General features: G+C 48.7%; 1 protein-coding gene across 1 annotated transcript; it reads left to right on the top strand.

Annotated features, from left to right (window-relative positions):
* Nucleotides 1–7,241: 7,241 nt before the first annotated feature.
* Nucleotides 7,242–10,975, top strand: LOC109451468 (intestinal-type alkaline phosphatase). Its single transcript, XM_074315002.1, has 11 exons — nucleotides 7,242–7,383; nucleotides 7,464–7,580; nucleotides 7,686–7,801; nucleotides 7,977–8,151; nucleotides 8,229–8,401; nucleotides 8,612–8,746; nucleotides 8,842–8,914; nucleotides 9,041–9,175; nucleotides 9,267–9,458; nucleotides 9,673–9,789; nucleotides 9,908–10,975. The coding sequence occupies exons 1-11, from the start codon at nucleotides 7,272–7,274 to the stop codon at nucleotides 10,237–10,239; spliced, it is 1,677 nt and encodes a 558-aa protein (XP_074171103.1). The 5' UTR covers nucleotides 7,242–7,271; the 3' UTR covers nucleotides 10,240–10,975.
* Nucleotides 10,976–12,043: the final 1,068 nt, after the last annotated feature.

Consider the following 12,043-nt stretch of genomic DNA (forward strand, 5'->3'; position numbering starts at 1 on the left):
CTTCCTATAGACATGGTCATAACCATGGTCTTTGAAGTCTTATCTCCTGGGCGTGCACTGTAAAATGAATCAGTTACTAATGTATCATTTTCTTTAAGCTGGTTAATAAGTCCTTGACAATAATAAAGAATGTCTCCTTTTAGTAAGGTTGATTCATATGCCCCTTCCTGTAGTTGCATAGGGCGACCCGTGATTGTTTCATAAGGAGAAAGGTCAAAGGAGTAGATCTAAGGCTGAGGAGCATGAGAAGGAGAGCTTCTGGCCGGGGAGATTAAAAGCTTCTGAAAACGTGGCTAGTTGAGTGTTAATTGTACCATCGGTATGCTCCACCAATCAGAGGACTGAAGATGATAGATTTTATCTATTGGAAGAGACATCAGACAATAAAGGTGCTGTAGAATTGGCTAAATGTTACAGACGGACGGCATTATTCGCCCAGTGAAATGAGTCCCTGGGTTACTATGTAACTCAGATGGAATTCCCCATCTGGGAATTATTTTTTCCAATAATTTACCTACCATTAAGGCAGTTGCTCTCCTGCAAGGGATGCCTCAACCCAATGAGAGAACATACAAAGCATGACTACCAAATTTGTATCCTCGAGATAAAATCCGATTGCCATATCTCAAACAGACCTAAAGGAAGTAGGAAATGTCCCTGGGATCTGTACAGTGGGTTTCTAGGGTTATATTTTGGACAGCTAGAACACCTGCTTTACATTTTATGAGCCACAGTGAGAGAAGGTTTCCAGTAATATTGTTTACTCCATGAAATCATCTTTTCAGGACCCCATGTGTTAGCTCATGCACATGTTGGAGTATATGTAGGTAATTGAGCCCCAGATTGATTTCTCATTGGATCCAAGCCATATCTACTTTTCTGGATCAAAGGTTCCCCCTTTTTGTTGCCATAGCTTCTTTTCTTCCTCTGTAGCTGTCTTTTGGAACTGTTAAAGAAAATCTTTTATTGATTTAGCAGGGAGCAAAGAACATTCTTGTGTCCAGGTAATTTGATTGTTTACTGCTGCCTGTGTAGCTGCAGCATCAGCTAAATTATTTCCTTTTGCTTCCATGGTGGCGGCTGGAGAATGTCCTGGAATTTTGATATTTGCCAATTGTCTCGGTGGCTGTATAGCATCTAATAATTCTGCAATCTATTTTCCATTCTTTATGGGCTACCCTGAGGAAGGTAAGAAGCCTCGCTGCTTCCACAACATTCCAAAGTCATGAGCTATACCAAAGGCATATCAACTATCAGTGTAAATATTGGCTACTTGATCTTTGGACAATTGACAAGTTCGAGTTAGAGCAATTAATTTTGCTTGTTGGGCAGATCTTATTCGGGTAAATGAGAACTTTCAATTACATCCACCAGGGGAGTTCCTGCATATCCAGCTCGGTAATGTTCCTGTTTGAACGTCTTTGAGATAAGATCCATCTGTAAACCACAATAACTCAGCATTATCAATAGGAGTTTCTTGTAAATCATTCCTCGGAGCAAGAAGATGGTCAGTAAGTAACATGCAATCATGGGTGTCTTCGTCCTATAGAGAAGGTAGCAAAGTTGCTGAGTTAAGACTCTTATATTGAGTTAAAGAATTTTAGGCCCAGAAAGCAGGCGTACTTCATGAGAAGCCAGTCAGCTGACCAAGCAATGCTGAGTATGGTGAGAGTTTAGCAAAGAATCAACAAAATAAGAAACATAAATGATTAAAGGAGAGTTCATAACTATTTCTTCTGTTTGCATAACATGGCTGTAGCAGGGATGGTGGGCATGCAGGGAGGGAGCTTTGGCTACTGAGTCTGCTTGCTGGCTACAACATCCTATAGGACTATGATGGACTCAACATTTCGGAGTTAGAACTCCTAAAGCATTTCCTTTATTGTCATGTATGAAAGGGAACAAAATAAATTTGTAATTAGGGTGTCCCAGCGTGGGACCTTTAGATAACTCTTCCTTTGGAAGAGGGTTACATTGAATGGGTTCAGGGTCGATCTGATTTTAGTAAGGCATATAGAGGTTGAATGATTAATGAAATATTTGGAACCCAGTTGCGACAGTATCCAGACATCCCTACAACCCCCTGAAGCTGTTTCTTAGTTCTTAGAAGAGGAAAGGATAGGGTTCATCCGAGTTTTTCAGGATTAGTTCATTAGTAGCCCATTTTTAGACAGAAGACGGCCAAGGTATTTTTCACTTGGGGCAAACAGAATTGAAGCTTGCCTTTTGAGACCTTATGTCCTTTTATAGCTAGCTGTTGTAATAGGTAAATTGTGTCCTTTTGGGAGTCTAGTAATGTCCTAAAGCATAAAAGTAAATCAACCACATACTGGATTAGAGTGGAGTCTCTGGGAAAATCAGCATCATTTAAATCAGCATGTAATATCTGAGAGAAATGGCTTGGACTCTCCATATACCCCCTGGTGTTACAGTCCAAGTAAACTTGCGATCTTCCCAGGTGATGGCAAAGAGATACTGACTGCTTTTTGCTACAGGAATGGTAAAAAAGCACTACATAAATGTCGTGAAAAATTGGCAATCCACAAGAATGGCTGATAATAGCGTACATGGATTTGGAACCACAGGATGTCTGGGCATACGTATTTTGTTTATAGCTCTAAGATCCTGTACAAATCTCCATCCTTTCCCATTGAATTTCTTTACTGGAAGGATAGGAGAATTACAGGGGCTCGTACATGGAATTATAAGCCCCTTTTAAAGTAATCTTGTATAATGGGCTTATTTCCAGCCAGAACATCAGGTCTTGGAGGATATTGGTGAATATTAGGTAGAGGCAAAGTATTGTCAATAGTTATTTTGATAGGCGTGGTTAACTTGGTCTTGCCAATATCTGTACTGAATGAGCCCGGAGTTCCATAGAAATGTCCTGCAGCAAACATTCAGTCTCAAGATGAGTTTCCTCTTGTGGAGTTTCCTTTAAAATCACTACTTTCTCAATTGGTTCAGCATCTGAGTCATTTACTTGTACATACATTTCACCTTTTGGAGAAAAGGATACGTGGACATCACGGGTTTCACAGAAGTCTCGCCCTACCGGGTGAATTGGGGCAGATTTAACTAGTAAAACTATATGTTGTCCCGTATCTCCCTAGCTGGAAGGGAACAGGTTCTGATTTAAAAACAGACATCAGTGGATTAGCTGTCCCTACCATTTGTACAGAAGTTTTACTCTGAGGGAGAGGGCAACTTTATTGAGTCGGGTTAAGAATAGATAAAGTAGCCCCAGCATCTACAAGGGCCTTAGTAGTTTCCCCTTCTGTGGAAAGTTCTGTTTCTCCTAAAGCTCTGTTAAGGAGAAGAGGAAATGCCATCTTGCAATCCTCAGAACAGCCCTATGCTTGCTCCTGTCTCTTTTTCTAAATCCCATTTCAGATTTCTACAATCCTTCTTAAGATTATCTGGCTTTTTACAATAAAAGCAGACTCTCCTTTCCCCTTGTGAAAAAGGCCTGTCTGCCCTGATCGTTTTGTTGCTGGAGCTGTAAACTCATAGTTTTGGTAGTTTTATCCTTTACTTCCTTTTGGATAGTTTTAAATAATTGATGGGCTAGTTTATCAGCATATGTGGTCATCCAGCTTAATTTATTTTGTTTAAGCAGAATTACAAGCTCCTCATCTAATCCTTCCAGAAATGTCCAGTTGAACACTGGATCATTTTGATGATTCTTAAAACTGTCTGGAGACACTTGTGAATCTTGTTTGGAAGTTGTTTTTCAAAACATTTGAAGAAATCAAATACAAGTTCATCAGGTTTTCATCTACATTGCTAGCTTTTCATCCAGTCTATTTTCTGGGGAAACATCTCAGGGGTGGCTTGGTGAAGCTGGTGAGCTAATCCCTTGCATTTTTTTTCCAGCCTGTTTCCCTTTAGTTTTAGAAAATTCTCTATAGGAGTTTTCCAGCAGTACTTACTTAGCCATTCTGCTGCTTTGCTCTCAGAAACTAATAGGTGTATTAGTTGAAACAGGTCAGAATAGCTAGGACCATATCTTCTAACAATTAAATCAAATTCCTTTGCGAACTCAACAGGGTCTTAGAGAGGATCAGGAAAATCTTTAGTGTCCTTAATTCTGCTTTAGTCGAAGGGGAAGAAATTATTGTTGGTTTCCCTTGTCCTGAGACTGGTTTTTCTCTAAAGGGAGCTGCCAGAATTTCTGGGTTTTCTAGCCTATCCTGGTCTGGTTTTCTAGTCTTAACTTTCCTCAAACTCAGTAGAGGGTGGTGGTGGAGGAAGTGGAGAGGAAAGAAGAGGAGGTGGAGAAATGGAGGACAAATCTAGAAAGGGGAGCTCAGAAAGTAGTGGGGTGCTTGTAGAAAGGGGAAAAGTAGGGTGTCGGCATTGAGCAGTTTTGGAAACCTTCTTTAGTTCAGAGACAGTCTCTAAAAGTTTCTTATCAGGTTCCTGAAGAGAAGTTTTACAAGTTCTGACAATTAAGTTAGCAAACTTACCACCGTGCACTTACACTGGCAGCACTGTACAGACAGCTCAATAGGTTTCATAACCTTGGTATTTCAGTGTCTCACAGCTGTGTTCTTGTCGACATGTGGTGGTGTCTTGCTGAGTGGCATTCATTATTGTTGTTGCGTGTTTTCGTGTGCTGTTGCAATAATGTCTGAGATTGAATTAGAGCAACGAACAAACAGTACATTTCTTGTTAAACTTGGCAAAAGTGGAGGTGAAATCAGGGACATGTTAGTCCAAGTTTATGGGGATAATGCCATGAAGAAAACAGCAGTGTACAAATGGATTAAATGTTTTTCTGAGGGGAGAGAATGCGTCACTGATGAAGAGAGATCAGGACGGCCAGTAACTAGTAGAACTGATGAAAAAATTGCAAAAATTCATCGAATTGTGCATCACAATCGTTGGCTGATGTGAGAAGCATAGCAGACCAAGTAAACATCAATAGAGAAACAGGAAAATCTTAACTGAAAACTTTGGCATGAGAAAGCTGTGTGCAAAAACAAAGAACAGTCGAAGTTTGGCAAAACCTTTTGGAGAGGCAAGTTGATGTTTGGGGCCATGTTATGACTGGTGAGGAAACATGGCTGTACCAACACGACCCTGAAACAAAGCGTCAAAGTGCACAATGGAAGTCGGCTGATTCTCCACAACAAAAAAGTTCTGTCAGTCCAAACCAAGCATCAAAACGATGTTGCTAACCATTTTTTATATCAGAGGGATTATTCATTATGAATTTGCCCCAACTTGACAAACAGGTAACCAAGTTTACTATTTGGAAGTGCTGAAAGGCTGCGTGAAAAAGTTAGACCAAAACGACCTGAACTTTTCGTCAACAATTCATGGCTCTTGCATCATGACAATGCACCAGCTCACACGGCACTGTCTGTGAGGGAGTTTTTAGCCAGTAAACAAATCACTGTATTGGAACACCCTCCCTACTCACCTGATCTGGCCCCCAATGACTTCTTTCTTTACTCAAAGATAAAGGAAATATTGAAAGGAAGACATTTTGATGACATTCAGGACATCAAGTGTAATACGATGACAGCTCTGATGGCCATTCCAGAAAGAGAGTTCCAAAATTGCTTTGAAGGGTGGACTAGGCACTGGCGTCAGTGCATAGCTTCCCAAAGGGAATACTTCGAAGGTGACCATAGTAATATTCAGCACTGAGGTATGCAGCACTTTTTTCTAGGGTGAGTTCACAAACTTGAGTATCAGACTCAGATCTGAGAGTTCAGAGACGGTATTTAAATTTTTCTTAACTTCCTGCAGAAAAGCAAATTTACGTGTGTTCCTTTTAGAGTCTTCAATTTTTCAATCAAGGTAAGAATCCCATACATTCAGTTCAATTTTAGAGTCTGCTTTTTCCACTGAGCACACACAAAATTAATTTAGAGTTATCAAAAGTGCCCTATTTTGCCCATCTTAAGTTGATATCACTTTTAGTTAAAGCTCCCCATTTCTCTAGGTAGTAGCAAGTTGGGGCTCCATGTGAATTGTACATAAAGCTGGCCGGAGTATGAAAGGGAGGCTGACTGTTGTGGGGCTTCTAAGCCTTGAGGTAGGATTTCCCACACTAATTTTAATTTTTCATTTGAGTCAATAAAAAACAAATTCAAAGCAACCACATAAGAACAGCTCAAATAAAATCAGAAACTGCTACTTAAAGCAGGTAGGTTAGGGATTTCAAGAGAAGTCTGAAGTTCACCTGATGTGAAGCAGGGAGCTGGCGGGGCACAATGGGCCCCTGCTGGTACCTAGCACCGGGTCCAGGTCCACAGGCTGGTCCTGGGAGGGCTTCTTTGGAATTCTGCTGACTATGCCAACTAAATGTCAAAGTAAGAATGTTCAAACTTGTAGAGCATTTTTATAAAAATGTATTTGAGTCAAACAAAGGATACACCTGGAAGCAAGATTGCAACAGACTGAGAAAAAAATGCTCCCTAGAATGGCAATTTGAAGCTTCTTTTTTGCATTTGGAATTAAGAAGGAAATATAAACAAGATTACCTGAAAGAGGGAGAAAGTAAGGCAGGGATTGGATTGCAGGAGATATATATATATTTGTTTTTTGATTCCAAGATACTTAATAAGATTATGGGTTCCCTTGAGGGTGGTTATGCTTCTGAGGGGTCTGAAAAAGAAGCATTGTAAAGGTGTGTTAACCTAGATGCACAGAAACAGTGGACAGGGCTGCTTATGCAAAGATAAACTTTTTACTCCACAAGTTATATTCTTGGGGTGTGAATACCCACCAAGACATGTTCAGTTAGGAATTTATGATCAGATGACCTTCTGAGGTTACTTTCTGTAGAATCCCTTTTGATCCACCTCCCTCAGCACACAGAAGCAACATGGCCCCAACTGGCTCTTAGGAAATACTGGAAAATGAGATGAAGAAAGAAGTAACGGGTCCCTATGACTGTGGGAGAGAGAGTTGGGGCTGGACCCATCAGGACACTGAATACTCCTCACCCCAATGCATCTGAACCCTGACACCATCTTACCTTGAGGGCACACCGGGGCCTGTACTGAGCAGGATGGCCCGCCCTTTTCAGGAAATGTGTCCCAAGTTTTGGCCACACCCTGCCACCTCCCTTCTCCAGCAGGGCAGAGGTGTGGTCAGCAAGGCTGCCTGGTGCACTGGGAGGGATATGTGCCTTTTACAGCCCCGGATAAAGTCCTCCAGTGATTTGAGCCCAGGCAGCATGCACTGACTGCAGCTGCTACTCTGCTGGATCAGCCTTGCCCAAGTGCCAGTGTCTCCAGGGTCCCAACCCCTCCATGGTCCCAGCCCTGCCATCTTCCCACCATCCCACAGGCATGCAGAGAGTCTGGCTGCTGCTGCTGCTGCTGCTGGGCCTCAGGCTACGGCTCTCCCTCAGCATCATCCCAGGTAATGAGACACCTCCCAGGTGCTCCTCACACACAGGGCGCTCCCCAAAGCTGACCTGGCCTCCCTCTCCCTTCGGCCAGTTGAGGAAGAGGACCCAGCCTTCTGGAACCGCCAGGCAGCCCAGACCCTGGACACCGCCAAGAAGCTGCAACCCATCCAGACGGCCGCCAAAAACCTCATCCTCTTCTTGGGGGACGGTGAGTGCAAGGCCTGTGCAGCCCCCACAACCCTGGCACCCAAGGCTGCCGGTGACCACAGGCCAGCCCTCGGGACTCCGGCCTGACACGGTTCTGCTCCTGCAGGTATGGGGGTGTCCACAGTGACAGCCGCTCGGATCCTAAAGGGGCAGAAGAATGGCAAGCTGGGACCAGAGACCCCCCTGGCCATGGACCAATTCCCATACTTGGCTCTGTCCAAAGTAAGGTCTGGGTGGCTTCAGGGTGCTCCACACCCCAGGGTGGGGGTGGGGCCGGGCTAGGGAGTGTGGCAGAAGGGACAGCCCCAGGAGACTTGGGGCCTGAGTCAGGGGCTCAGGGACTGGTCGTGATCTGGGTGTGTGCCCAGAGGGGAGCTGAGGGCGTCTCTGTCCCCAGACGTACAACGTGGACAGAAACGTGCCAGACAGCGCAGGCACAGCCACGGCCTACCTGTGCGGGGTCAAGGGCAACTACCAGACAATTGGTGTGAGTGCGGCAGCCCGCCTTAACCAGTGCAACACAACTCGTCCCAATGAGGTCACCTCCGTGATGAACCGGGCCAAGAAAGCAGGTGGGCTGGGGGCCAGCTTGCTGGGCAGGGGTAAGGCTGAGACCTCAGTGCTTCACCCTGACCTCTGCCACCCTCAGGGATGTCAGTGGGGGTGGTGACGACAATGAGGGTGCAGCATGCCTCGCCAGCCGGCACCTACGCACACACGGTGAACCGCAACTGGTACTCCGACGCCGACATGCCTGCCCAGGCCCTGAAGGAGGGCTGCCAGGACATCGCCGCACAGCTCGTCTCCAACATGGACATTGACGTGTGTCATGCAGGGCAAGGGGAGCTGGGCAGAGGGTGGGCAACCCCAGCCTGAGCCCGGGGACTTGGGGCCTTGTGGCGGTGGGGCGTAGAAGGAACAGTCGTTAAGGCCATCGCCACACACCTTGTGGGGGGACCTAAGGGCTGTGTGAGCAGCGGGCAATGCGCTAGCCAGGCCCCATGCCCACCTGCCCTGACCCTCTCCGTCCAGGTGATCCTTGGTGGAGGCCGCAAATACATGTTTCCCAAGGGAACCCCAGACCCTGAGTACCCAACTGATGCCACACAGAACGGAATCAGGATTGACAATCGGAACCTGGTGCAAGACTGGCAAGCCAAGTACCAGGTGATGGGGGCTCCTGGGCGCAGGGGTAGAGCAGGGACCAGGGTGGGGCAGCTGGCCATAGGACTGTGGCCTGAAGCTGGTTCTGCCTCTCCCAGAGTGGCCGGTACGTGTGGAACCGAGAGCAGCTCATTCGGGCGTCGGAGGACCCCTCTGTAACGCACCTCCTGGGTAACGACCACCTCCCCCACCTTCCTGCCTGATCCTCCCGGGTCCTCACATGGCCAAGCATGTGTGCACAGTGTGTGCGCTGACCCTGCTCCAGCTCGTCAGTCACGGCCAACCCCTTCCCCACAGGCCTCTTTGAGCCCAAAGACATGAAGTATGAGGCATACCGAGACCCCAAGCAGGACCCATCCCTGACGGAGATGACAGAGGCGGCCTTGCGCCTGCTGAGCAGGAACCCCCGTGGCTTCTACCTCTTCGTGGAGGGTGAGTGAGTGGCAGCCCCTCACTGAGCACAGGAGGGGAAGGGCTCAGGGCCGGTTCCCCATCACCCATCCCTCATGTGGTTTTCCGGCAGGCGGCCTCATTGACCAAGGTCATCATAGGAACAGAGCTTACCTGGCTCTGACCGAGGCTGTCAGTTTCGACGATGCCATTGACAGGGCCAGCCAGCTCACAAACGAGAAGGACACGCTGATCCTTGTCACTGCTGACCACTCTCACGTCTTCACTTTCGGTGGCTACACACTGCGTGGGAGCTCCATTTTCGGTAGGCCCAGGGAGAGGGGCAGGTGCTCTTCCCCAAATTACAGGGCAGAAATTGCTCTGAGCCCTGTTGCTCATCTTTCAAACGGGGTCATAACAGCAATGGCCACGTAGGATTCTGGTGCAGATGAAGCCACTGAACAGGCAAGTGCCTGGCTTAGCCCACAGGGGGCGCTGCACAGCTGTGGTCAGTGCCATCACAGGTCTTCTCCCTGCAGGCCTGGCTCCTGACGTGGCCGATGATGGCAAGGCCTACACCTCCCTCCTTTATGCCAACGGCCCAGGCTTCGCTATCAGCAATGGCTCCCGGCCCAATGTCAACGACAGTCAGAGCGGTGAGTGCACTGGGTCGTGTGGACCGACTGGTGGGGAACCACAGTTTGGAGCTCATGGCAGGGTGGAGGCCCCCCCAAGGGCCCTAAGTCCCCACTCTGAACCCTACCCTGTGGCCAGGTGACGTCGAGTACCTGCAGCAGACGGCCGTGCCCCTGTCGTCCGAGACCCACGGAGGAGAGGACGTGGCGGTGTTCGCGCGCGGCCCGCAGGCGCACCTGGTGCACGGGGTGCAGGAGCAGAGCTTCGTGGCGCACGTCATGGCCTTCGCCGCCTGCCTGGAGCCCTACACCGCTTGTGGCCTGGCGCCCCCCGGCAGCACCCCCGCGTCCCCCACTGCTGGCCCCAATGCCCGCCCCACCGACGCCGCGCACCCCGGGCCGGCCGCAGGCGCGTCCCTGACTCTGCTGGCCGGAGCCCTGCTGCTGCTGCTTGGGGCTAACGTGCCCTGACCGCCTCCAGCCCCCGCCGCCTCAGGGATCCCACGCCTACTGAGCCCCCACACCGTCTCTGGGTCGCCTCTCCCTGTGGTTCAACCACACTGCCGCCCAAAGCCTTCAGCCCCAGGCCCCACCAGGGGCCCCTACGTCCTGACCTTTAACTGTTGGCCATAAAAGACGAGTATCAGCCGACTCAGCGCTGCCCCCAGCCCTCCCTGCGGGGCCAGACCGCGGGGCACCGTGCAGGCTGAGGCGGTGGCTTTCCTGCAACACCTACAGTCCTGCCCGCAGCTCTGGACTCCGCCCCCAATCTCTGAGGCCAGAGAGTCCGCCAGTTGGCCACCAGGGGAGGGCCAGCTTCCTGTCACCCTGCAACCGTCCCTGGAGCACCTTCCTGGCCGAGGAGGCTGCTGAGGTCGGACGCCCAAGGAGGCTTTAACACAAAGTGCCCCCCACCCCCGGACCCTCTACCCTTACACAGAAGAATAGACGGCAACACAGAAAGCAGAGACTTGTCCCAAATCAGTCGACTACTGAGATGGTCACTCCCCAATGCGCTCCAGGCTGGGAGAGCCAAGGACCTTGGGAAACTGGGTGCAGGGCAGGTAGTCCCAGAGCAGCCCTTGCCCCCACCCTGAGGCCATCTGGGCGCTGGGCACAGATTTGTGAACAACAGATTCCCACAGTCCAGTGACCTCTATTCTGGGAGGGACACAGGGATAATCAAATAAACGGTTATACAATGTAATGCCAGTACTTAAATGTTCTAGAAAGAAAAATAATTATTAGTATGTGGGAGCACAGAGCGTGTCTGTGAGGGGAGGGGAGGTAACCCAGATCAGGAGGCCAGGGAGGAGCTCCCTGGGGAGCAGACAGTGGTGCCAAGACTGAAGTGAGGAGGGCTTGAGCAATGGAGAAGGAACAGCATTGCAGGACCCTGAGGCAGCAGTCAAGTGCTGTTGGAGGCCAATAGCTTCATCAAAGGAGGTAAAACCTGAGGTTGGGCAGCCCGTGGGGGAGGAGCTGGAACTTTATCCACACGGCGGGCGTGGTCAGAAGGCTTTGAGCAGGGACATAACATGACCCCACTCTTGGGAAACACCACTCTGGCTACTTCGGGGAGAAGAGTCTATTCTGCTCTGTTTTCTTGAGGGAGAGCGGCAGACGGAGGAGCTGCGAAGCCCGAGGGCAAGTAGACACCAAACACGTCTGACCTCAGCCCACATCCAAAATTCTGGAGCACACACTCCAGTAAAGCTGCACTTACTGACCATCTAACCCCCCCCCCCAAAGGGAATGTTTACAAGGATTCCAGAAAGGTGAAATCGACCATATTTTTCAATACATTTTTACAGAATTACACATTTATTAGTACATTTACAGGGGAATTTGCTCTCACTACAAGTATTAATATGATCAAGCATGTTTCCTTATTTACTAAAACCTTGATTTAACGCTGTGTAACATCAACTCGCAGGCCTGGCTCTCGGGGCAGTTTATTTCAGTTCTGGATTTGAGGGGCTGGCACACGGGAGCTCACTGGAAGAATGGCGCCGTTCGCTGGCCTCACCAAATCATCACACGCATTTGAAACGCTGTCCGCAAATTATGCAAAGGCTCTTCTTAAAATCCAGCTACTACTTCTGTCTCCCCTGTTGTCACTAGTTGGTCTGACTGACCAACGGGAAGGTGCCCCGTGTGTTTCATAAACGGGTTTAAAACCCAAGGAGACCCTGGCCACAAAGTCGTGTCCATGGGAACGTCTCTAACATGTTTGTTGAGCATCTTTACCTTGAAGGGGCACATGCACGGAAAG

Source organism: Rhinolophus sinicus, linkage group LG01, assembly GCF_036562045.2.
Source record: "Rhinolophus sinicus isolate RSC01 linkage group LG01, ASM3656204v1, whole genome shotgun sequence".
Lineage (NCBI taxonomy): Eukaryota > Metazoa > Chordata > Mammalia > Chiroptera > Rhinolophidae > Rhinolophus > Rhinolophus sinicus.

Bases quoted from the DNA above. Each gene is read 5' to 3' on its own strand.
- LOC109451468 (XM_074315002.1), top strand. From the start codon at position 7,272: ATGGTCCCAGCCCTGCCATCTTCCCACCATCCCACAGGCATGCAGAGA. The intron at 8,402-8,611 runs GTGTGTCATGCA...CTCTCCGTCCAG, and splicing joins TCTCCAACATGGACATTGAC to GTGATCCTTGGTGGAGGCCG. The intron at 8,915-9,040 runs GTAACGACCACC...CCTTCCCCACAG, and splicing joins CTCTGTAACGCACCTCCTGG to GCCTCTTTGAGCCCAAAGAC.